Below are 26597 nucleotides of genomic sequence, written 5' to 3' on the forward strand. Positions count from 1 at the left end.
GAGGAATAGGGCTGAGGGTCACAGAAACTTAGATGAATAGGAGGAAAAGTGTCAGTGGGCATCAAAGGAAAGGATGAGGGGAGGTGGCAGAAGGTGGGAAGAACAGCTGGATGTTTAGAGGGAGAGTGAGGAGCATCTCATTTCTTCATTTCCCATGCTGGTAGAAGACAAGGAGGAAATCTTGGATGATTGCTGAGGGTGGGGTAAAAAAAAAATTCCCAAGCCCACCAACCATTCATGAACTAGCCACATGTTTGGATCCTTTTCAGCAATTGCTATAGGAGAGCACCAGGGATGGTAGGAAATGTTAGCTCCTTTGATTTCCCACAGAGAGGAGTAGCTATTTAGTAGAGAAAATGCTCAAAGGTAGGGAGACAGTAGGGAAAGGATGCCGTATGAGGAGCTGCTTTTGAATGTACGTGGAAATCTAGAAAATGGAAAATTCAGAGAAGATCTGATAGCTATTTTCAATTATTTAAAGAGCTGTCATGTGGAAGAGAGATAGCACTTGTTCTTTTTGCCCCTAGAGGAGAGATGAACATGCCAAGGAGCAAATTGAGGTTTCCTCTCAGGAAAAATTCCGAACAGTTAGAGTTGTCTAAAAGTAGAGTAAGTTACCCCAAGAGATAGTGGGTCCTCCCTCCTTCAAAGTCTTCAAGCAGAAGCTGGACTTCTTGGGTATGTTACAGTAGGGATTCCTTTCATATATGGATTGGATTTAGATGTCTGATAAAGTTGCTTCCAGCACTCATATTCTGTGAGTCTCTGAAAGGCAAAGGGAATTGGATAAAGAGTAAGGGTCAGCAGACATGGGTTCAAATCTCAATTCTGCTCCTTGACCATTGGTGTGACTTTGGGCTAGTCATTCCTCTTTGGACCTCAGTTTCCTACTCTATAAAATTAGTGGATTGGTCTGTAAAAATGATCTTTTGAGGTCTGGTCCAGCTCTGCGCCCTAAAGGCCTAATCCCCAAGCTAGATCACTAGCTCCTGGAGAGTTGAGAATAGGCTGTCATTCTAGGGGATACCAAACCTGGTTGTAGGGAAGACAGACAGGTTGATGAATGTAAGGGATCTTTGGAGATTCTTGGGCTATACAAGCAAAGGTGGGGCAATAAACCTTTTCTTTTATAATAGAAGGCACACCCTCTTTATCAGAAAAGGTAAGGATGTTGGAAGATTGAGACCTTCTCTAGAGGGCAAAGGCTAATCTCCCTCTTTAGATAAGATTTTCCCTTTCTCTGACCCCTACTTCAACACTCAGAAATAGGGACCCCTACATACATGCCAAAGGCACAGTCAGGGCAAAGAGAAACTACATGCATCAGGGGCAGTAGGGGAGATCCTGAAGAAGCAGACTAAGAGGAAGGAAAAGCAAAAAAGTGAAGTGGGCTGAAAGAGTAGCAGAGCCCTAAAAAGGAAAAGGGTGAGCAGTAGAGAAAGAAAAATTGTAGAGGGGGACAAAGTCATGAAAGGGAATCCTCAAGAGAACTTAGGGAGTCAGCAGAGAAGACAATGGGGACTTGGAAGCATGAGATTGGGGAAAAAGAGAAAGCCAGGGAACCAGAATGGGGTTAGAAATAAGAAGGGGCTACCCTTTAGGAGCAAATACAAGAGACACAAGAATGGAAGAGTCACCCCTGGCAGATGTTGAAAAGACAAGAGCATTGACCCACCAGCCTCCCAGCCTTGGCTCCAGGAAGATGGCAGCAGGTAGGGGGAAGGACAAGTGAGAAAGCAGAAAGGGGGTGCTGAAGGGGGGTTGAATTCAGGTTTGCTTTTTTTTTTGGCAAAGCCTCATCTTTCCCCTCTCCTGTGGGAGGGGAAAGCTGGGGATGGCAAAAAAAGGAACTTTTGAAAAAAGTAGGTGTTTTTCTCTCCTATCCTTAATAAGAGTAAGCTTCTTGGAAGAGAAACTATTAGATGAGTTGTGCAAAAAGGAAAAATTGCATGCAAGGGTTGTGTGTGTGTGTGTGTGTGTGTGTGTGTGTGTGTGTGTGTGTGTGTGGTGTCTGTGTCTATGTGTGGTATCTGTGTGTGTCTGTGTGGTGTCTGTGTGTGGTGCCTGTGTCTATGTGTGGTATCTGTGTGCGTCTGTGTGCTGTATGTGTGTCTGTGTGGTGTGTATGGTATCTGTGTATGTGTCTGTGTGGTGTCTGTGTGGTGTCTGTGTGTGTGTGGTGTCTGTGTATCTGTGTCTGTGTGTCTGTGTGTGTGTGTCTGTGTGTGTCTGTGGTGTCTGTGTCTGTGCGTGCGTGTGTGTGTGGTGTCTTTGTGTGTCTGTGTCTGTGTGTGGTGTCTGTGTGTGTGTGGTGTCTTTGTGTGTCTCTGTCTGTGCGTGTGCGTGTGGTGTCTGTGTGTGTGGTGTCTTTGTGTGTCTGTGTCTCTGTGTGGTGTCTGTGTGTCTGTGCGTGTGTGTGTGGTGTCTGTGTCTGTATCTCTGTGCGCGTGTGCGGTGTCTTTGCGTGTCTGTGTCTGTGTGGTGTATGTGTCTCTGTGTGGTGTCTGTGCATGTGTGTGTGGTGTCTGTGTGTCTGTGCATGTGTGTGTGGTCTTTGTGTGTCTGTGTCTCTGTGTGGTGTCTGTGTGTCTGTGTGGTGTCTGTGTGTCTGTGCGTGTGTGTGGTGTCTGTGCATGTGTGTGTGGTGTCTGTGCGTGTGTGTGTCTGTGTGGTGTCTGTGTCTGCGTGTGGTATCTGTGTGTGTGTGGTGTCTGTGTGTCTGTGTCTGGTATCTGTGTGTGTGTGTGTGTGGAGTCTGTGTCTCTGTGTGGTATCTGTGTGTGTGTCTGTGTCTGTGTGTCTGTGTGTGTGTGTGGTATCTGTGTGTGTGTGCCCCATCCTCCCTCTGGGCCCTGCACATAACCGGAGGGCGCAGGGGTGCCACTCTGCCGGGCGCCGCTAAGTGGACGGCGGCGGGCCCACGGCTCTGAGGCCCGCACCGCGCTGGGGTCTCGCAAACACCCCCGGGAGGCAGATGCTGGCCCCCCCATGGTACAGATGGGGAGCTGAGGGGAGGCCGCACACGTTCCCACAACCAGCAAGTGTCGGCATTTGAACTCAGGTTTTCCCGGCTGCAAGCCCGGCGCCGGTCGGCCGCCCGGGCATCGCCCCCTCCCGGGCCGCCCCGCTCTGGGGAGGGGGAGGGGAGGGCAGCGGGAGCCGCCACTCGCCGCAGCTTCCACGTTCGTGCGGTGCAGCGCCGTGTGCGGCCCAGCTACTGTGCTTGTTTGGGTGGTTGACCCTAAGGGTTTCTGATTGGCTCCACATCAGATCAATCTTCTTAACTCGGGGGTTAGAAGTGAGGAGAAGGGTCAAACGTGACCAATAGGAACGCAGCTAGAAGATAAGCTCCGCCGCCCCAGGCTTCCTGTCGCCGTCCGTCAACCTCATGAGGGGTGGGACTTTGCCTAGTGGATCGTTGGTCAGCTTCTCTGTCACTCATTCACGATCTGACTTTAGATAGGTAAGCTCGTCTGCCCATCAGTGAAATTTCACGCGTCGATTGGTAGAGTTCGGCGTCGCTCTCGATGTCTTTCGGCGACTGGCTGTGAGGGCTGTCGGTCCCCTGTGGGTCGGGTTCTCATTGGTAAGGGCCGCCGTCGCTCGGGCGGTGGCGGGCACTGGGATTGGCGGGCCCGGGGCGGGCGGTGTCAGGCTCTCGGCGGCGGCGGAGGCGGCGGAGGCCAGGGAGGAAGATGTCGTAATGAGCGGTGGGTCCCGGCCGCTACCGGAGGGGTCTTCCTGGCCTCCGTGGCTTGAGGAAGCGGCCAAGGGCCTCGGGGAGGGCGGGTCGGGGCCGGGGGCTCCGTCCAGGGGCTGGGCCCGGCGCCGGGGCCCGGCCGCAGGGGGGGGGGAACGGGGGAGGGAGGATTCCCGCCCGGAGGAGGAGCGGGGCCGGCCGGCCGGGCGGAGGCACCCGGAAGGGGGCGGTGGACTCCCCGCCCCCTCGGAGCCCGCTGGGCCGGAGGGCGGCGCTTCCGGCGCGGGCACCCCCGGGGCCCCGGGGCGGGGCCGGCGCCTCCCCTCGGGGCATTCCCCCCGCTCCGGACCCCCACCCCCACCCCCGAGCCGCCCCGGGCCCCGAGCGCGGCCGTGCAGCGCAGGGAGTCGGGGCAGAGGGGGGCTGCAGGGGCGGCGCCCCGCGGTAGTGGTCCATGCCAGCCCCCCGCCGGGCCGGCCCCGCGCGCCCCCGGCCCGGCCGGCAGCACGCCGCGTGGAAGCGGCCCCCGGCGGCCCGGCCCGCCCTCGGCGTGTCTTTCCTGAAGCTACTCTTTGCTCGCGAGGTCACTTGTTGCTCGGGCAGCGCGGCCCCCCCCGGTGAGGGGCCAGGGAGCCCGCCCCCGGCGGCGGGGCCCAGGGGCCATCGGTTGTCTTAGGGAGCCCGGTGGGGCCGCGGGCTGCCCCCCGGGAGGGCCGAAGGTTGGCTTGGTCTTTGGCTGATTGCTTAGGCTTCTTCCAGGGCGAGAAAGTTGAGGTTGTCAGAGAGCGGCTTCGAAGGCGAGGGAGCTGGCGCCCAGGCCGAGGGAGCCGCTGTGCCAGGAAAAGCAAAGAAAGGAACGGGTTGTTGTTGTTGTTTTCTGCAATAATGAAGATAACTGCGGTATCTTGTTTTGTTTTTAAATTCTTGTGCGCAATGAAGGGGGCGAATCTGTCAGACAACCTACCAATTGGGCTGATGTGAATGTTCCAGTCGCTTCTAACAGGCCTTAATACCTGTTGGAAATGGATTCTCATTGGCTGGGGCGATTGGTAAGTTTTCTAATTATTGTTCTTCCACTTGGTTGTGCAGATGCTAATCCTCTCTGGGGTTTTTGTTTTTGTAATTTTTTTTTTTCCCCTCCTGGTCGGTCTGACCCAACTCCAGATGGATTCTGAGAGCAGGCCATCCGACTGTTAAGGGCTACTTCTTGCCAAGGAGACACAGTTTGGCTAGTTCCTCAGTTACCTCATTTGATTATTTGCCCAGGGGGAGAGAAGTCAAGCCTAGGAAAAAATTGACTCCAAGAGGAAAAGTTTGGCATCTCTCCTGGCAGCCCACGTAGACTGGCTCTGTCTTCAACTCTTTTTTTTGGAGGTTTTGGTCCTTTGGACTCAGTAAAGTCTGAAGGAATGGTGAGGTGAGGCAACCTGATAGAGACATAAGTTTGGGGAGCCTAATGACAGCAAGAATGTAATAGGTGGAATAACTATTCACTTTTATCACTTGGCTGGTGTGAAGTGTTTAGTACCATTCTTGCTTACCTGTAGCCTTCCTGATAACCAGTTTGCCATCCTGCCCTTCCTTACAGAGTCAATGGTAGTTGAATAGCTATTTTTTTTTCCTACATTCCTGTCATAAATAGTTCCTTTTTGTGGACAAGTGGCTATTGGCAATCTTGCTTTAAAGTAGTGTTTCCCAACCAACGTGTCACAATAGATGTGTCCTAATATATTGTAGCAAACCCATGAACTTGAACATCCTTAACTTGGGCACATCTCTGTTCTTTTTTTCCCCTTTCACTTTGGTTCAGTCACAATCACCCTAAATCAAGCATATGCTTTTCAAAGGCTTACTGTCCTCCCTACTTATTCCAGGAATGCACACACCCCTACCAGATTCCCATGATTGGGATTCTTTCAACTACAAGGTGTCATGGAAAGTTAAAGTTAAGAACTTTTTTCTCTCCCCAATCTCCTTTTTAATTGATGGATGGAGAAGATCAGAATGGGAAAAGGTTGGGAAGCATTGCTTTAAAGGATAAAAGTTTGGGTCTACAGTAATGAGTAGTTAGCAATCTGTATGAGTAGGTGGTGGGTAGGACAGACTATACTCTGAAGCCCTCTGTCCTACAAGCTTGAAGTTAAACATGTGCACAGTAACTCCCAAGAATTGCTTCTGAGACATAATCTGGGGATTCTTTTGACTGGTTAACCAGTCTATGACTGCCAACCAACCTATGAATTAGGAAAACCCAGCTTTTCGAGACATAAGTAGTTCTGGAAAACAAAAAAGATTATGATGTATCCTAAAAGATGTAGATCTTCCCATTATGCTTCTACATCTGATGAGGGTAAACAACAGCTCTCTTACCCTTAATTTATTTCTTCTTTTATGGTGCCTAAACCTTTTTTTCCCCTTGAAGTGAAGCCTCAGTTTTCCTTTTCAAACAAGAGCTCTTTTTTGTATTTGCAATATTTTCTTAGCAGACCTATGAAAGTCAACTATTGCCTGTGGGCAACTTACAGATCCTAGGGTTTGTAAAAGAGAAAGAGTGTTTTATCTTATGCTAGGGAGTGAATAGGATGGGGTTTGGGGGTTGGGGGAGAAGGATGTTTTTAGTTCCTGGCTGTCACCTATGTAAATAAGGAAGGGAAAGAGATATGGTATGAAAACTGACTCTTTCTAATTTAGTAGATCTTTTCCAATTGACAACCTCCCAGGATAGAAAGTAGACTTAGCTTTGTTTTCCCCAGGAGTCTGCAAAAGAACTCACCCTCCAGTTTCTTGGTGCCTATGCAATTGTCCTTCCCATTTCAGGCAAAACCACGCTTCCTTTGTCTAAAATAGCCTGATAACAGGGTATTTTCCAAGGGACTCAGATATTTCTGACATGGGTATTTAAAAAGGCTCTTGTCACCATAAGCCCCTGGGCAGACTTGCCATTGAGTGATGAGCAATGTTCTCAAGGCCAGGGATTTTGAAGTTGCTGAGTGTCCAGTTTATCTCAGTTCAACACCTGAAGAGTAGCTGAAGCAGTGTTGAGGTGCCAGAATTGTTTGAGTCATAAGATCATGCAGACATAGCTATTAAAATCTTATTTTCAGTTGATCTCATATCCTGTTCTCACTGTTTGGTTCATTAGAATCATCTGTGTTATCTAAGCAGGAGCTTCACTGCTCTAATTCACACATAGCACTACAGAGACTTAACCCCAGGTGACTTATCTTCTTTGTGACAATTAATAGGAGTCACTAAACTTCAGATTCCAGTTTTCCACTATGCGTTGGAGTCAGCTACTAAGACTGAGTTCATTGCTTCCTGGCCTCAAGTTATTTATATTGGGGGGGGCGGTATACACATACATCTAACTCTTTCTTTCCACATGTCTCCTTTCTTCTTCTCAACTGGTTCTCTAGGTATCATACTTTCTATAGACTTTTGCGTGAATTGAATAAAGGTATTGTTCTTAATGGATACCTGATCTTTTCTGTAAATGGTAAACCAGTACTCTCTTCTGTGGAGTAAGTGAAATCACCCCTCACATAGCATAAAATGATCCTTGCTATAGATCAAGGGGTGAGTGATTATCACAAATCTGGGTCCTGTGGTAAGAAGAACTTAGAGAATTCTTGCATATCCTAGTTTTTAGGAAAGAACTCTTTTTCTCTTATTCTTTTCTCCTATCCCCCAAGGCAGAAACCCAGTGAATACTCACCATTTGTGGAAAACAGTTTTCATTTTCCCAACTCCTGTGTGTGTGTGTGTGTTTGGAATGTTTCTATCAGATCTAGAGAGCTTGAACCCTCATCTCTGGCCCAATTTCTACAGACTTCTCTCCAAAATGAACAAAATGAGAGTGAAACTCAGATTAACTACAGAGAAATGAATGAGGTGGGACCAGACAAGTGAGTTATGTGTATTGTGTGGTCCATATATCAGGACTCCTTAATCTTGCCTTAAAAGCAATTGCCTAAAATATATATATATATACACACACACACACACACACACACAAACACATATAATTGGGTTAGCCAGGGATGGAGTAAGTGAAATAAATTTTCTGCTGTATGAAAGTGAGGCATATGTTGTTTCTCTAGCAGCGGGATTGGGTTGCAGTGAATCATTCAGTTGAGTTTGCAAACAATGTTATTTGTGAGATGGACTGGTTGGGATAAGGGCGTTATTCATTCTGGGAACAGGACAGAGCCCAGTTTAACTGAACTGTGTGGGGAGACAACCTCGTGTTATCACCAGGTACTCTAGCCCGCTGAGCCAACCACTATAGTTAACTGGAGAATGACTAGATAAATCTAGTTCGTCTGGGTTTTTTCCCTTTCCTTAAGGGGAACCCATCTCCAGAAGGAGACTCTCCCTCCATATGGGAAAGTTTGACTTTGGGGTGAAATGTCTGTTACTTACAAATGATCTTGTGGAGTGTGGTGTTCTGTTTCTTATCTTTTCAAAGACAGGATCTCTGTTATTTATTTATAGTGCTTTCCTGGCTTGCTCTGCATTCCTATGTTTAGTTCTGTAGACACTCCCATTTTAGCATTTGTTTGTTAAAGAGCTTCTCAATTGATTATTAGATTGATTATAAAGTTGCCCCTGAAAGGTATGTAAGCTTGCTTTGGAATCTAACAACTGATCTCACCTTTCTTTCCATCTAAACCATCTCTATTTATCTGTTTCTCAACTGCCTTGGATAGTGCAACTTTATTCTAAAGAATCAGCCAGAGCTTGGTTCTCCCCCATCAACCATGAATCCCTTCTGTGGAAGTCACAAAGAAAGCCTGGACTGAGAAGCTGCTTTACTGGCAACAGCCCTAACTAAGCTGACCAAAATATCCTGCAGAATGAATGTTGCAAGCAGTTGAAATTCCTCCTGAGGAAATGTCATACATAGGCCTCCTTCTCTAGGCCCCAAATCATCACCAGGTTGAACAGAATAGATGGGAGAAAATTCACTTAGGGTGGATTTGACTCATTTCTATTTAGCAAAGCTGAGATTCACCGAGTGGTTTTTAAATTCTCATTTATTACAAAATTTATGAACATGCAAAGAACAACATTCAAGAAACAAAAAAATTTCTTTGAAACTACTTTTGATACATAATTTTTAAAATATATATGTATATTAAATTTAACATGTTAGTAACAAAACTGTCCCATTTGTCTGCATCTTCCTCTTCTCTCTCCCATGTTTTTTTTTTGAATGGCTTTTATTTTTTAAAATTTGGCACATATATATTTTTTTATAGATGAAGTCATCATCAAAAAAAACTTGTTATAAAAAGTTATGATTACTGATTATTTAGTACTTCCTATTTTTGGCATTGATCCTACTCTCTTCTCCTTTTACCCTGTCCAACTTCAAAAGTATTTTGCTTTTACTACCACCCCATTTGCCCTTTTTTTCTTTCACCTCCTTCTCTTATCCCATTCCCCTCCTTTCTTGAAGTGTAAAATGTTAGTGTATATAATTCCCTTATTGTACCAATTGCAATGAAAGTAAATCCTCCTTCCCCCTCCACTGAAAAAACTCTTTCATGCCTCTTATAAGTGAAATAATTTATTCCATTCTAAAATTCCCTTTTGATTTCTTTAGTGCATTTCTACTTCTCCCCCTTGATTTTATTAGATAATCAATCCATCATATTCAATTCACACTCATGCTCTCTAACTTCCCTAGCAATGAGTAATTTTCCCCATGTTCTTTTAATAATTCCTTTGTGCTCTATTATTTTTTCTTTTACTTCACCATCACTGTCCTTCAGATCCTCCTATCTAATCCCCTCCACAGAAACACCCTCCCATTTAACAATTATAGTGAAGTATAATAAAAACATTATTGTAGTGATCAAAGTTCTGGAGCTATTCAGAATTGCTTTCCCTAACATCACTGGGAAATCATTTCTTGCTTCTACTCAACTATATATCTTTTTCCACAAACCTTAACCAAATTTCTCTGAATTTGTAATGTTGTGAACAGTACGTTCACTGATGGTCACCACTTCCTGCTCTTTGCTACCACAAATATTAATATTCTTGTATGTGGGGATTTGTTTTGACCTTTTGGCATACTATGTGTTTAGTATTGATATATTAGTTCTATATGTGTTTAGTATTGATATATAGTTCTGGAAGAGTTGGATCCCCATCACCATCCATTTTCCTCCCCCCCCCCCCCCCCCCCCCCCCCCCCCCCGCAATGGCCATTTTTCCTTTATTTTGTTAACTTTGCTGAGTTGATGGGTATGTGGTAGATTCTGAGTTATTTCAATTAGTGTTTCTCTTGTTAGCGATGGCTTGAATAATTTTTTTCATGTAGTTGAAAGACTATTTCTTCTTTTGAAAACTAACTGTGCATGTCCTTTGGTTCTTTATTTACTGAGGGAATCACTCTTGTTTTCACATATTTGTATTGATTTCTTAACTGTCTTAAAAAGCAGACCATTATTTTTTTGTTTTGTTTTTTTAGTTTTTTGCAAGGCAAATGGGGTTAAGTGGCTTGCCCAAGGCCACCACAGCTAGGCAATTATTAAGTGTCTGAGACCGAATTTGAACCCAGCTACTCCTGACTCCAGGGCTGGTGCTTTATCCACTGCGCCACCTAACCACCCCAGAGCAGACCATTATTAAAGAAATTTGCTGCAGAGATTTTTTTTTCCTCCCTAATTAACCCAAAGGGTAAATTTTCTCACCCTTCCAAGCAGAAAAAAGCCCTTTCTCACATAGTGCTTTTTTTGTTTGTTTCCAAGCTTTCCCTCATGTGTCTTTCTCTCTTATTCTTAAGCATTTTTAGATTTTTCACCAGAAAGGGTCTCAAGAGTGGTTTGATGATGCCCAATCTCATAATATAGGGATCCTCTTTGGACTTTGCTCTTTTCTGCATTACCTGTGATCTAAATCATCCTAGATTTTCAGGAATGAGAGAAAGGGGAAACCTTTAATGGATTAGGAATTAAATTATTGCCTCATCTTTGCAAAGGAGACTCCAGTTGGTGGAAGCCTTAGGAAGTTTCCATAACCACTGGTTTGGCTGCTGCCATATTAAGAGATTTACATAGTCCCTGGTACATACCAACTAAGTGCTTCTTAATTGATCCTTTTCTCACTCAGTGCAATTCAACAAACCTAGACTGAGCAGCTAGCACTTGGGAGGTGTTATACTGAAGGATTCCATCTTTAAACTTTGAAAGAAAATGCAAGAGACATAACACAATATATGTATGATATTGGAGAAGAAGTAAAAGTGAATCTCAGACTAGTCTCAACTGCAGAATTCTTAAGAGAAAGGCACTTTTGTCATTTCAGGATGCTTAGATCTATTTTAGAAACTAGATGAGACATTGATAATAGCACATCAATTGTATGTCTGAAAATTTGAAGACCTGGGTTTCAAATACTGTCTTGGGGTTCACATACTGACCTATGTGTCTCGAGGAAATCATTTAACCTTTCACTGTCTCTAAGCAACTCTGTAAGACACTTAAAACTGATTATTGGACAGACAGGTTTCCTCACCTTAATTTATCAGTGATGAAGAAATCATTGGTATATGACCCTTCCCCCTGGTGCCCCCCCAGCCATAAAGTGGCTGCTATTGAAATTTTTTTTAAAGGCCAAAGATTGTTTTTCAAGAAATGCTAATGATTACTGAAACAAAGCTTGCATAAAGATTAAACTTGAACCCCAGCAAGGCCAATTTTATTATCTATTTAAATACTTTGGGTCATAGCATTACAATTTTAATTTTTTATGTGTCTCTTAGACCTTTGTTCCTTTTCAGATCTCTGCTGGGAATGTCTCAGTTTTTTCCACTGGAATTTCAGAGAAGAGCAGAAATATTTTTCTGTTTTCCCTGGACCCAGCTTGTAGCCAGCCTTAGGGGCCACAAAGACCTCAGTGACCTAGGGAAATCCGTTCACAAATATTTGGGGGGGGGGGGTGTTTGGTTTTAGGGGGTTTTTTTTTTGCAAGGCAGTGGGGTTAAGTGACTTGCCCAAGGCCACACAGCTAGGTAATTAAGTGTCTGAATCCGCATTTGAACTCCAGTCCTCTTGATTCCAGGGCTGTTGCTCTATTAACTGCGCCACCTAGCCATCTCCCATTGACAAATATTTGTCGGACTACTTCTGCTTACCTGCATCAACTCGGGAACAGATTGGGGAGGAAATAAAACTTGTGAAACAGAGCAGCTTCAAGAGTAAGCAATCGGGGCGGCTAGGTGGCACAGTGGATAAAGCACCAGCCCTGTAGTCAGGAGTACCTGGGTTCAAATCCGGTCTCAGACACTTAATAATTACCTAGCTGTGTGGCCTTGGGCAAGCCACTTAACCCCATTTGCCTTTCAAAAACCTAAAAAAAAAAAGCAATCCTGGGGGCGGCTAGGTGGCGCAGTGGATAGAGCACCGGCCCTGGAGTCAGGAGTACCTGAGTTCAAATCCAGCCTCAGACACTTAGTAATTGCCTAGCTGTGTGGCCTTGGGCAAGCCACTTAACCCCATTTGCCTTGCAAAAAAAAAAACAAAAAACAATAATAAGCAATTCACATTTGGCATCCAAAGGAAATTCACTTATCCCCAAACTGATTTCAGTTCAGTCTCCTAACATTTTTGAGACAATCTTATCCAACCCCAAGTGACTCACCCTAGATCACACAGGTAGTATGTGCCAAAGAGAGGATTTAAATCTAGCACCTGTCCTCATTCCACTGTACCACCCTCCTCTTCCAGGCTGAATAATTCCCCATTATTAATAAAGCAGACTTGAGCCAAGGACATTTTTTAAAGAAAAACAACCACTTCTTATTATTATGTGTATATGACAGAAGTTTAGACTTGAAGGGACCAAGGACCTCATCTATCTGCTCATTAGTAAATTTCTAGATAGATCTTAATGTTTACAAGTTTCCTCTTCCACTAAGTTAAGATTTGCCTCCCTACAAAATCTACCCTAATTCTGCCTTCTGGGGCTACACAGAATAAATTGAATTTTTCTTTTATATATTTGAAAACGTAGGGGAAGCTGAGTGGCACAGAGAACAGAAAGCCCTGGAGTCAGAAGGGCCTGAATTCAAATGGGGCCTCAGACACTTGATGTTTACTAGCTGTGTGACCCTGGGCAAGTCACTTAACCCCATTGCTTCACAAAAACATTAAAAAATAAAAAAGAACCGCATATCCTTCCTAAGTTTTTTCCCTTGATTAAGCAATTCTTTGAATTGTTCCCTCTGTGACATGGTTTTAGGTCCTTTCACCAGCCTAGTCATGGGTTTGAGGGTGTGCTCTGGTTTCTTAGTATTTTAAAATATATTTGCACATCATCTCTTGAGATATGGTCTGGTTAGTATTTAGAGCACAATTGTTAGTATCCTTGTTATGGGCATGATAATTATGTTAATATAGACTAGAATTATATTCATGATTTTTAGAGGTCATCTTGCACAGTTGGCTTATTTACCTACCTCTAAGCACAGAACTTTGTGTAGATCCCTGTTGAGGATCCTTTTTGCTTTAGTCCATTATTCCAAATTTTTGAGATATATTTGAACTTTGACTATGTCCTCCCATAAACCAGCTATTCCATTCCACATTGTGCTGCCTTGTTCATGTGGTTTTGAACAGGACAGGACTGCATCCAGAACCCCAGGGCACATGGGGTTCACAACTTACACTCATATAGTACTTGATTGAATACTGTTCAACCAGCAGGGAATCCACCCACTGTACTCATCCTCTTCAACCTCTTTCTTGATGAGAAACTTGTCAGATGCCTTGCAAAAATTAAGATATAGTACATCCATAGTATGGCTTTACTATATCACCAAACTTGTCTTCAGAAGCAGTAAGCCTAGTATGGCAAGACTATTGTTAATGAAACAGCCATGCTTCAAAGGGCTTATGAACCATCTCTTAGAGAATTCCTTCTAATATTTTCTTGGGAATTGACAAAAAGGTCACCATCTGCATTCTTGGGAAATCTACCTTTATTCTTTAGTGAAAACATCTGCTCATCTTCAGCTTTCCAGCACCTCTCCTTGTCACTATAATTGCTTAAAGATTATTTAACTGACCGTGTTTCCTTGGTCAGATCCAAAAATATTTTCAGTCCCCTGGGTTGTGATTCATTTGGGCTTGGAATCTTAAACCTACTTAAAGAATCCTGATTCTCTTTTACCATCATCTTTCCCACCTTGGGCTTTTAATTCCCTCCCAATTATATTTGTATTACTCTTTTTTTGATCATTCTCCTTACTGGAGAAAATGGAAGCAAAATAGAAGTAAAGCAGTTATTTTTCTCTGTTATCATTTGCCTCAATGTAATTCTTTCTTGTTTTTCATGTTTCTTCAACAATCCATTTTTATTAAAGGAAGCATTTTTCATGAGTCTGACACTCCTTATCAGCTTGTTCAGCTCTCTTGGATTTGACTTTGGGCAGCTTCCCATCTTGCATTTTTTTATTTTGTTCATGCTATATAAACATCTCAATATGTCAGCTTTCTGGGAAATGCTTTTAATTTCCACCCCTTTTTTCCTCATTGGGATTATTTATTTTATCAGAATTTTTTTAGTTTCTTTTTAATTTTTAGTTTTTTGGGTTGTTTTTTTTTTTTTGCAAGGCATTGGGGTTAAGTAGCTTGCCCAAGGACACACAGCTAGGTAATTATTAAGTGTCTGAGGCCAGATTTGAACCCAGGTACTCCTGACTCCAGGGCCGGTGCTCTATCTACTGCGCCACCTAGCCACCCCCCAGAATTTTTTTAAAAAGAGTCTGTTTCTTAAACTTTTTCCTGTTAGGGTCTTTGGCCACAGGATATAAATTTCTTCTTTTGCGAATGCTTTGAAATAATTCTGCCTCTGTCCAGCATTCCTAGCTCTGACATTTACAAAGAGATGGGATGGATTTTTTTGAAGTGCTCTTCCATTTCAGTTTCTCTAATCAGTTCTTCTTTGAGGAATTAAATCAAATGTAGCTTGAAGAGAGGAATTCTTGATTTTCTCTGTCATTTTATGAGATACTCTACTTGTAGGGGGAGCAACACCTCTAGTGAATGCTGTTACCTGTTGTCTTCTTAATCATTCAAGGGCAACTTGTTTGGCCACCAGCTAGGCTGACTGAGAAACATGTACCTTTTCTTCTTCATCTTGTTAGGAACCAGTAGTACAGCAGTGTTCTTGGTGCAGATCAGTGGGCAAAGAATGAGGTCATATTATCATTGATTTGCTAGGTTGGTTTGGGTTTATTTTTTTTTTAATTTTATCTTGGTGTTTTGTTTGCTTCCATTTAATAAACAAAGGGTCTCACATCCCATGGTATTTATTAAACAAGCCTGACATGACCCTTCAAATATAGTTGAGGAAGAGGAGAATTTTCTAGTGTCCTCATCCCTGACCTGCTACAGAAGAAACTTAAAATTGACTGTAAGGGGCAGCTAGGTGGCGTAGTGGATAGAGCACCGGCCCTGGAGTCAGGAGTACCTGGGTTCAAATCTGGTCTCAGACACTTAATAATTACCTAGCTGTGTAGTCTTGGGCAAGCCACTTAACCCCGTTTGCCTTGGAAAAAAAAAACCTAAAAAAACCCAAAATTGACTGTGAAATATACCTGCTTTACCATTCCACTCATAACAGTGTTTGCTATTTCCATGGTATCCCTATCCCCTTTTTCTCTCTTCATTTTTCTTCTCACAGCAACTCCATCCCATTCTTCCTCTGACTTCCTATTCCAGCCCAGCCCCAAGGGTTGTCATCATATGTCCTCTGCATACTCTAACCCTCTCATCCTCCCCAGGACAGATTAGTATCCTAAATCTTCTTTCCATAGTTAGCACTCCCAGTCTTCACCTTTGTCTTTAGGGCTAGGATCTCAATTTATTCAGTTATTACTATGTCCATATACTCTGCTGGATGCTGAGGACAAAAAAACCAAAAACAAAGAATCTGTACCAACCCTCCAGGAACTTATTTTCCTAGGGGTATGGGGGTGAGGATGGTGGAATGTATGCAAGTAAATCTCTTTAAAAGAAGTACCAAGAAATTCAGGGTCAAGGGAGTACCAAACACCTGTGGGAAGTCTGAAAGACTCTTGGAGAAGGTAGTACTTGGGTTGAAATAGGGGATTCCAAGAGCTGGAAATAAGAAGATACATGTCAGGCCCCAAAGCAAGATATGAGCTGTCCTATATGGGAGACAAATAGCTAAGTTTGGCTGGAACAGATAGCAGGAGGGAGAGTAATGGCAAATAAGGCATTGAGGAGCTATGAGGAGCTTTAAATGCCTGGCAAAGGAATTTGTAATTTATCCTTGAGGTAGTAGGGAGCTACTGAAGCTTCTTGAGCAAGTAAGTGTTGTGATCAGAAGTATACTTTTAGATTATCAATTTGACAGTATTATGGAGGGAAATGGGTTAGTTGCTGCAATAATCCAGGTGAGAGGTGATTTGAACTTGAACTAATATTATGGTGGGAGTGGAGGAAAGTTAGGTTGTAGAGGTAAATTAGCCAGACCTGGAAATTAATTGCTGGCGAAGTTTGAGCAAAGGATTGAGAATGGCTCATAAGGTTTAAACCTGGGAGCACGAAGTATGGGGTACCCTCAACAGAAAAAAGGGAAGTTAGCAAGAGGGATGTAACAATAACAAATACTATATAGGTCACTGAGCCATCCACATGGAGATGACCATTGGGCAAAAGTTGATGATGCCAGAGTGGAGATCTGGAAAGGAACAAGGACTGCCTCCTCTCCAAGGCACCTGAGGCTCGGGGCCTGGGTGGTGATGAGGAAGCAAGGGAGACCAGTACACCTGGCTTATGTAATTAGGTTGTCTTTGAGGTCAGGGGTCCCCTGCAGTGTCCAGCATGGGGTCTTTGTATATGGCAGATGGTTAATAAGTATTTGGTTGTATGATGTCTGTCCACTGGCCTCCTTCACTATTCAGTCTTATTTTCAGTGTCAAATAAGCCTCATGGGATATTGGAAAGAGGTCTGAACTTAAAGCATAGGACTAGAGTTTGAAACCTGACCCTGCCATTTACTGTCTGTGGGGCCTGGGGAGATGTCCTCTGTTCCCTTGAGTTCTTATGATCCTCCAGTCCAGTAGTCATCCACATCTGCCCTTCACTGTATTCTGCGGCAACAAGCACTGGCGTTTTTCTCCTTTTTTTTCTATTCTCCTGCAAAATGTGTGATTTTAGACTATTCTCTCACTATTATTATTAGATATTTCTTTCTGAACAAGTCTGCTCTTCCATTGCCATATTCCAGACTCACGCCCCTGGGTGATACTTAGGAAACTTGGTGTCAAAAGTGTTGTTCACTTTGTTTATTAACTATCTTCTATGCCCCAGCTGTTGACCTCTGAGACCTCTTTGGCCTTTATTGGTGCCATACAGTCAGATACAGCTGAATGCCCTTAGTGGGCTCTGCCCAGCAAGAATCTTGGTCATATGATCCTCTGGCACTTGGCCTCCCAGCTTAAGCTGAAGTCAAGTTTAGCAGGGAAGCTGAGAGTTTCCCCAAAATTATTCTGCCTCCACCCCAGATAGTAGCTTGTGCTTCTGCCATTGTCCAGCAGAGGGAAGCAATGTCTATGGATAGCAGAGCTGATCTTACAGAAAGACACTCGAGTATCTTCACATTGTCCCAGAAATCTTATAATCCCCCAGGGGTGCAACTGTCCAATGGGGCAGGCATATATAGAGCAGATTTTGATTAGAGGAGCATTAGGATGACTAAGAGAAGTGTTTGGCCCCCTCAATATTTGAAAGTGAAGTGCTTTGTGAAAGGATAAACACAGTGTATTGACTTTGGGGTGGGCGATATGGATGATGAGTGAAACATAAAAAGTGAGAAACCTCTGGAAACCCTCTTTTTCAATCTTCTTTCTCTTCCTTGCAGAAGATCAACAGACCAGTATGGCTGCCACTGCTGCTGTCAGTCCCAGTGAATATCTGCAGCCTGCTGCCTCTACTGGCCAGGTGAGGGGGCTCTGCATAAGCCCAGACATTCTTAGGACTAAAATAAAATCCTACCCCAAAGAGCTCCCCTTGTACAGGGTGTCCCAAGAAGTACCCTATACCTATATCATAGAGTCCATTTTCATAGTATTCTTAGATAAGAACAGGAATAGAGCAGTTATCTCCGTTTTATTAAAGTAATTTAGACCGAGAAAGATTAAGTGACTCCTTTAATGGTAAGTGAGGAGTAGAACTCCAATGTTTACTTCAAACCAATCCATACTGCCTATTATAGGAGAATAGATTATGGAAATCTGTTCACTTTATTATGAGAAAATTACTCCCTGGTCTTTGGGAGACCAGGATCTCTTTTGGACATTAGGAAAAAAAGTGTTGTTCTCTTCCTTTACCCTTACCTCCTGTGGTGGATGTTACCATCCTCCCTTACAAAGCTGAAGAACTTAGGGTGATGAGTGACTGAAGTTGGAGACAAGGATAGGAGAAAGAGCTGGAGAAAACTGGGGGTGAGAGGCTAAGTTAGTTCTGAATAATCACACTTCTGTGGTGTTTCCAAGGAATTCTTTCAGAGGGATTCCTTGGATCTTTGAAGGCATTGTCTTTGTTGAAAAGTCCAGAACAATAGTTTTTGAGCTTCCATTCCAGATTGGGGAAGAGCCAACAGGAAAGAGGGAGGAAAGGTCCCTGATGAATTCTGCCTATCCATATTAGAGAGGGCTCTTACCAGGAACAGCAAAGAGCGAGCAACCAAAGAGGAATAAAAGACAAGTCATTCCACTTCTCTGTCTAGTTTACTCATTTGTAAATGAAAGGGTTTGACTAGGTTATCTTGGTCTTAGCACCTGTGAGTCTAGGTAAGATAGAGACGAAAATGGGAGCAGAATAGAGGGAAGAAGGGGGCAACAGGAAACTCTTTATTCTCACTTCTTTTCTCCTCTTGGGTTTTTGCAGGACTCCCAGCCATCACCTTTAGCCCTACTTGCTGCAACATGTAGCAAAATTGGTCCCCCTGCAGTAGAAGCTGCTGTAACACCACCTGCTCCCCCCCAACCCACACCACGGAAACTTGTTCCCATCAAACCTGCCCCACTTCCCCTCAGCCCTGGCAAGAACAGTTTTGGGATCTTATCCTCAAAAGGGAACATACTCCAAGTTCAAGGTTCACAACTGGGCACATCCTATCCAGGTGGTCAACTTGTGTTTGCTATCCAGAACCCTACGATGATCAACAAAGGGACCCGGTCCAGTGCCAACATTCAATACCAAGCAGTTCCTCAGATTCAAACAGGCAGTGGGCAGACCATCCAAGTCCAGCCTAACCTCACCAACCAGATCCAGATCATCCCTGGCACCAACCAAGCCATTATCACTCCATCCCCATCCAGTCACAAGCCTGTTCCAATCAAGCCCGCCCCCATCCAGAAGGCTGGCTCTACAGCACCTTTGCAGAACCCGGGTGGTATGGTGAAGCTGACGGGTAGCGGTGGCAATGTGACCCTTACTCTGCCTGTCAACAACTTAGTGAGTACCCCAGACTCAGCCACCCCGACTCAGCTGCTCACTGAGAGCACCACTGCCCCAGTGGTCAAACCAAACAAAAAAATGAGGAAAAAAGGTCTCCCCGCCTCCTCCCAGCCAGCTGTGGCAGTAGCTGAACAAGTGGAGACCGTGCTGATTGAGACGACAGCAGACAACATAATCCAGGCCGGGAACAACCTCCTCATTGTGCAGAGTCCTGGAGGGGGCCAACCAGCCATGGTACAGCAGGTGCAAGTGGTTCCCCCCAAGGCGGAACAGCAGCAAGTGGTGCAGATCCCCCAACAAGCTCTTCGAGTGGTGCAGGCAGCCTCAGCTACACTCCCCACTGTCCCCCAGAAGCCTTCCCAGGACTTTCAGATCCAAACGCCTGAGCCAACACCCACTCAGGTACCTTGCTGACATTAGGTTCTCTCCACTCCCTACCTTTCCACCTTTGCCTTTCCATAGGGAATGTGAAGTTACTTGTAGGTAGGAGTTGGAAATCTAGATCACTTCTCTTTCCAATTGAGCTTTTATAAACAGAGATTGACTTTGGGGAAGTGAGGCAACAGATGGGTATATTTTGGAATAGGAAGAGGGGGGTGTGACCTCAAAGTGGGAGGGATTGAGGTTCAGTTGGAGTCAGTTCAAGTAATGAGTGATAACATTTTGGGAACTGGGTCTGTACTGGCAGAGAAGGAAAAGTATCTAGAGTTCTTGCCTTCAAGGAATTTCCAGTCCACTTGGATCATAGAGTAAAGGCATTGAAACAAAATGCTGCTTGGCGTAATGGATAAAGCACTGGCCTTGGAGTCAGGAGTACCTGGGTTCAAATCCGGTCTCAGACACTTAATAATTACCTAGCCGTGTCTTGGGCAAGCCACTCAACCCCATTTGCCTTGCAAAAAACTTTAAAAAAAAAAGAAAAAATGCTGCTGCTGCTGCTGCTGCTGCTACACAGGATCCATGTCTATGTCAGGAAGCAATAGAGCAGGTCTCTATTAATTGAGGAGAGGAGTTGTACAGAGAATCCAATCCCATGTAATATTTTGTAGCACAATTGACAGCATTAAAGTGTATTTACTTGGAACATTCTATTCTAGGGATTAACAATCAAGGGAATGAATAAATGGGAGATAAGGGGGAAACAGCCCCAAGACATGCTAGGGATTTGAAAATTGATAAAGATAATTCACAAAGTGGAAAATCTGTAAGGTAATCATTAAGAGTTGACCATGGATGTCAAGATTAAAGGATGGGCTAATGGCTGGGAACAAGTAACAGTTATATAATAGATAGCAAGCATTTATTAATCAAGAGTTTAAGAAAACAAAGACGGTTCCTGTTCTCAAGGAACTTTCATTCTAATAAGAGAGAGACAACATGTAAATAATTAGGCATAAATGAGATACAGGATAACTAGAAGGAAGTCTGAGAAGAAAAGTTCCTGTAGAAGGGGAGGATTTGAGATGAGTATAAAAAAGGAAGCCAAGCAAGCTGTAAAGACTAATCTTTTATCAGTTTCAATAAGATTCTGTACCTTGGTGTGAATTCTCATTCTCTAAAATTATCTACAAAGGAATAGGATCCTGCTGATTTAAAAAGATACTTCATACATACGCTTGGAAAACTTGCAATCAACTCTTACTGACTGCAGGAAAGAGACTCTAGTTAGTTGACAACAGAAGTATAAGAATGATTCATAAACACTGACGTATCAAGTTCAACAAATAAATTAATTTGCTATCTGGTTATTCAGGTTAGGTCCTGATCAATTCAAGGACATTTCATCTTGACCTCATATAAATCAGTAGTTTGACTGACTCTATTTATACCTGTGGTTGTAAAAATGCAATATGGCAAGCAGACCTCATTTTTTTTCTTTTGGTTTTTGCAAGGCAGTGGAGTTAAGTGACTTGCCCAGAGTCACACAGCTAGGTAATTATTAAGGTCAGATTTGAACTCAGGTCCTCTTGACTCCAACACTGGTGCTCTATCCACTGTGCCATCTAGCTGCCCCCAGCAGATCTCATTTCTATCTCAAAATTTGTTATTTTTAGGTTTTTGCAAGGGAAATGGGGTTAAGTGGCTTGCCCAAGATCACACAGCTAGGTAATTATAAAGTAAGTGTCTGAGGCTGCATTTGAACTCAGGCACTCCTGACTCCAGGGCTGATGCAGATCTCATTTCTAAAAACCTAAGGAATGATGTTTTTCATATACTTGTGTGTGTGTGTGTGTGTGTATACATATATATATATTTAGAACAAGGACTTTAAATACCTCCTTCCCTTTTCAAAATAGAAAATTATTCTCAGTTTAAAATGAGCAAGACAAGATTTTAGAATATCTATGCTTGCAAACATCAGCTCAGACTTTTCTCTTGTAAAAAATTATTATTAAAAAAGTTATTTTAGGGATGGCTAGGCAGTGCAGTGGAATAGAGCACCGACCCTGGAGTCAGGAGTACTTGAGTTCAAATCTGGCATGTTAGACACTTAATAATTACCTAGCTGTGTGGCCTCAGACAAGCCATTTAACCCCATTGCCTTGCAAAAAAAAACCTTAAAAATTATTTTAAATTCTTAAACATCAGAATTAATAATCATAACAGCTTATATTTTACACCAAATCACTCAATAGTACTTAATCCAAATAGCCTATTCCGTGACCATCTGTGAGAGCACATGAACTAGAGGGTACAGCTAGTGCTAGCTTTGGAGTAAAGATCTCACTTCGATTTCTTCCTGTTTGACCATAGAATAGTCACTTCTCGAGGAACCTCAGTTTCCTTCTCTGTAATACCCCTCATACCAGGTTAGTAGAAGCTTAAATAAGCTTTTCCCTTTAAGGTGCTTTGTGATTATCTGTTGTTACTGTACATGGTTGAAGTGTAGCAGTGAGACATAAGCTTTCTATAAATTCATTAAATACACACACACACACACACACACACACACACACACACACACACACCAACTACAACACAAAAACCACCCAGATAAGATGTGAATACAGCTCTCCTATACTGACTTGTGATGGTCTTGAGTAAGCCTGATGACCTCTCTGTTTCAGTTTTCTCATTTTTAACATGATTAAATTGGACTAATGGACCTATATAACCCCCCTTCCAACTGAAAAAAATTGTCTGATTTTTTTGTTTATCTATTAAACTGTTCAAATCATCAGTTATTCATCTATAACAAACAGGTAAGGCAGTGGGCTGTTGGGTACTGTTCAAAACTGAGAAGGGATATTTGGGTTTTTATTGAATATATTCACCAGTAACCAGTCTGAGGAACCTTTAAGATGTGTCGTCTATGAGCAAGAAAGACTTAGTCTAGCCCTGCCCATGCCTCTGATTCTCAGTAGGTTTTTTGTGGGTTGATTGATCCTCTTTTCTCTCACCCCCACCCAGATCTACTTCAGAATGCCTTCAGGGGAGCTGCAGACAGTCCTCCTGCAGGAACCCCCTTCAGTGACAGTGCCTGCTGCCTCCACCACCTCATGTAGTAGCCCTGTAGCCCGAGGCCCCCACTTGGGAGGCCCCAGTAAAAAGCATTCAACCGCTGCTTCTCGAAAGGAACGGCCCCTGCCAAAGATAGCTCCCGCTGGAGGCATCATCAGCCTGAATGCAGCCCAGCTGGCAGCGGCTGCCCAAGCTATGCAGACCATTAATATCAATGGTGTCCAGGTCCAAGGTGTGCCTGTCACTATCACCAACACTGGAGGTAAGAAAATTCTGTCGGCCTTGAAGTCTGTTGGCCTACCAAGTCCCACTCTCCCTGCTGCTCTCCCATTTCCTTCTCCCTGATTATTTTCCTTCTCTTCATCAGGGCAGCAGCAGCTCACTGTTCAAAATGTTTCTGGGAACAACTTGACTATCAGTGGCCTGAGCCCTACACAGATTCAGCTGCAGATGGAACAGGCACTGGCAGGAGAGGTCCAGCCAGGGGAGAAGAGGCGTCGCATGGCCTGTACTTGTCCCAATTGCAAGGATGGAGAGAAGAGGTAATTCTGAGAAGAATGTCTGGCCTGAGCCCTCTACCCTCCCCACCACCACCATCACCACTTTGTTGTCCATTCTGTCCTCTTCTACCTGCCATTTATCTTGTCTCATCATCTTCCACCTGTCTTGTGGCCCTCACTTTCCCTTCATTTCTTCCACTGCTTCTCTACATCCATCTCTAGGTCTGGAGAGCAAGGTAAAAAGAAGCATGTATGCCATATCCCCGACTGTGGAAAGACCTTCCGAAAGACTTCGTTGCTGCGTGCCCATGTGCGTCTGCACACTGGAGAGCGGCCCTTTGTCTGTAACTGGGTCTATTGTGGCAAGAGGTTTACACGCAGTGATGAACTCCAGCGGCATGCCCGGACCCACACAGGTCAGACCCCTGCCTCCCCAGCACTCCACCATTTCCATGCCACCTCAGGCAGTGTTAGTAGGCAAGGATAACATTTTAGGAAGAGGGTGCAGGATGGAAGGTCTAATCCCACCACTGGCCTTTGCCTTTTTATAGCCCTGGATAAGTCACTTCCCTTTCCTGGGTCTCAGTTCTTTTTTTTTTTCTTTTTTTTTGATTTTTGCAGGACAGTGGGATTAAGTGATTTGCCTAAGGTCACAGAGCTAGGTAATTATTAAGTGTCTGAAGCTGCATTTGAACCTCAGGTCTTCCTGACTCCAGGGCTGGTGCTCTATTCATTGTGCCATCTAGCTGCCCCTTCAGTTCTTGATTCTATAAAGTGAAGAGGATAGACTTGAGAACCTCTAAGGTTCCTACTAACTTCAATCTATGGTCCTATGATTCACTTCTGAGTGGAGCTGGGATTTTCAGCAGAAACTAACTCATCCCTCTGTACATATAGAGCACAAAAAATATGGAAGGTATAGTTCTTCTGCCTAGGCCTTAGGGAGCTGGTTATCTTTTGGGTAAATAGTCCTGGCCATTGGGGAAGAGATAAAATGCACAGGCACGAAACAAAAGAGCTATTTTCAAAACAGCATGGCTAGAATTGGAATAGAAGTGAATAGCTATGTCTTGAAGAGATCAGAAGAAGGTGGATTCAAACATTCTATTTGGAGGGAAAGGATGTCTGTGGATGAGTAGGAAGCAGTTAGTAGGGTATCATCCCAGATGTAGAAAATAATACAGAAGCATGGAATGAGAAAAGAACAAATCACACACAAGGGATTAGGAAAATGATGAATTTGGTGACACCAAAAAATCATGTTGGGGACTAATAAGGAAGAAGGTGAATTGAAGTGACCTCAGTGGCTGGATTCGCTGCTAGGCTGTAAGGTGCAGTTTCTAAAGCTAGTTTGACATGTGGCCTGAAATGGGTATGTTCCTTATCACTGTCTTGCCTTTGGGGGAGGAGTTCTGCTGAGGCACCAGTGCTCTGGAAAGTGAGGTACAGGGATAACAGGCCTCTCCTCTCCTCTCCCCAGGTGACAAACGTTTCGAGTGTGCCCAGTGTCAGAAGCGTTTCATGAGGAGCGACCACCTAACCAAGCATTATAAGACTCATCTAGTCACAAAGAATTTGTAAAGCCAACAACAATTGGAGGCCCCACAGATTCAACTCCAGTTCAGCCTGGGCTCCTGAGTCAGAGGCACCAGGGCTGACTCCTTGTCCCCTTATTCCCTGACTATGGCCCTACAAAGAAGGGCTCCAATAACCACGTTTCCTCTTTCCTAAGCCATTTGGCTGCCACAACCCCCTTCCCTCCACCATAAGCTCCTGGCCCAGATCCCGGACATTGGCCACGTACAATGAGACGTTCTAAACCAGGACGAGTGGGAACTTATTTCCAAAGGAAAAACATGAATTTCACTCCGTCGAGGAGCCAAGTGAGTCCCTTTCCTTTCTCCTCCCCCATCCCATAGCACTGATGTGGCCCAGGGCAGGGGAGCCAGAAAGGAAATGCATCCCCCTGTGCCATCCCCTCTCTGTGGGCCTGTCATATCCTACTCCCCCCTGAGGGCAGCATGGCAGCAACATAGTGAACACCTGGGACTGGGTCCCAGGGCCCCCATCCAAGGGCCACCCACAGACAAAGTGGGAAGGACACCTGCCTCTTCCCTCCAAAAAAGTTTCTTCCAGCACATTCCAACTTTATATTTTAAAAGTATATATAACCACAGACTCCTTCTGATCTTCCCTGTTTTTCTATGAAGAACGTTGCCTTATACTCTACTACAGATAATGAACACTGTGTATTGTGTGCGCTTTTAAATAATTTTATTTAATTGCTTCCTTCTTTCCTTATCTTTTCCTGGTCCCCCATTCCTTTTTTTCAGTTTGGGGTTTTGTTTTTTGGACAATGATGAACAGAAACATTTTTCCCCCATCCATAGACTTCACTTTTAAATAACGTAAAATTTCAGTTTGAATCCGGAATCTGATTTTTTTTTTAAAAAAAACCCTCACACAAACATAATGTCCCTCTCCCTTTTCCACTTTTTTCCTCATTCTACACCCTCAATCAGATCCCATTTGTGTATAGTGTATATTGTATAATAGACAATATTGTGTCTACTACATGTTTAAAAACATATTGCTTGTTATTTTTGAGACTTTTAAATTAAAACAAAAATCCACTTTATTTTTAGTTGTAACTGCTTGAGGTATGTTTTTTGAATTAAGTGAAAGATTTGTTATCCTTTATTAACAATGTACTTTGTTGGTCAGCACAGAGCTGACAAAATTTTTTCTTGCTAATAAATTTAGTTGCCTGAGGCAAAGTCAGCAGCTTGGCAATGAGGCTTCATTTGTCTTTTACCTGGGAGAATCTTCACTGGGGAGGAAGCAAGGTGGGGATGGAGTTTTGAGCATTAGGAACTTGGAGAAGGAAGGGAAAGTAAGGTCTAGACGCTTTTGCTCTTTTTACTCTTAGCAGGGATTTCCATCTAAACCTGGAGAAAGTTGGGTATTCCCATTCATACTTGTCCAATAATGAATGCCATTATCTCATAAGGGTCCCATTTGGGTAGATGCCCTCATTTTTTCCTGTCAACCAAGTTTTCCCAGAGGAGAAAATGATGCCAGAGGACCAGACTTTCCACAAGCAGTCCCATCGTTGCTGACAGAAATGTGCCTCTGAGGAGTCCAAGTCTCCTCTTGGGTGGTTTATCTCTAATAGGTGCTTGAGTGATTGTGGAAGAGTATGAAAATAAGGAGCAAGCTGCTCTGCACTTCCTTAGGAACAGAGGAAAGGGAGAGACATTGGACGCTCCTGACAATGACCTCACTTCCTGGAACAAGGAGACCAGTAAGGGTCAAGATACCAGATGTTTTCCTTGTTGATAAGATATTCTAATATGCTGGAAAGACATGAATGCTGAAGGTGTGCTGTAGTGGGGATAGGTTATCCTGAGCCATCACTTGCTCTATTCTTTC

The 26597-nt window shown here is 43.9% G+C and overlaps 1 protein-coding gene across 5 annotated transcripts; it reads left to right on the top strand.

Moving 5' to 3' along the window:
* Positions 1–26414, top strand: SP2 (Sp2 transcription factor). Of its 5 annotated transcripts, none has more exons than XM_074224145.1 (8): positions 3622–3710; positions 4640–4749; positions 17603–17682; positions 18631–19605; positions 22615–22927; positions 23033–23207; positions 23388–23581; positions 24646–26412. In XM_074224145.1, the coding sequence occupies exons 3-8, from the start codon at positions 17620–17622 to the stop codon at positions 24744–24746; spliced, it is 1821 nt and encodes a 606-aa protein (XP_074080246.1). In that variant the 5' UTR covers positions 3622–3710; positions 4640–4749; positions 17603–17619; the 3' UTR covers positions 24747–26412. The 5 variants fall into 5 exon arrangements, with proteins under 5 accessions (XP_074080243.1, XP_074080246.1, XP_074080244.1 ...); XM_074224146.1 differs by lacking the exon at positions 3622–3710 and adding an exon at positions 4201–4419; XM_074224142.1 differs by lacking the exons at positions 3622–3710; positions 4640–4749 and adding an exon at positions 1–1712 and having other exon boundaries at positions 24646–26414.
* The last annotated feature ends 183 nt before the right edge of the window (positions 26415–26597 follow it).

Source organism: Macrotis lagotis, chromosome 2 (genome assembly GCF_037893015.1).
Source record: "Macrotis lagotis isolate mMagLag1 chromosome 2, bilby.v1.9.chrom.fasta, whole genome shotgun sequence".
NCBI classification, from domain to species: Eukaryota; Metazoa; Chordata; class Mammalia; order Peramelemorphia; family Peramelidae; genus Macrotis; species Macrotis lagotis.

Bases quoted from the DNA above. Each gene is read 5' to 3' on its own strand.
- SP2 (XM_074224142.1), top strand. From the start codon at position 1,568: ATGGGGTTAGAAATAAGAAGGGGCTACCCTTTAGGAGCAAATACAAGA. The intron at 17,683-18,630 runs GTGAGGGGGCTC...GGGTTTTTGCAG, and splicing joins CTGCTGCCTCTACTGGCCAG to GACTCCCAGCCATCACCTTT. The intron at 19,606-22,614 runs GTACCTTGCTGA...ACCCCCACCCAG, and splicing joins CTGAGCCAACACCCACTCAG to ATCTACTTCAGAATGCCTTC.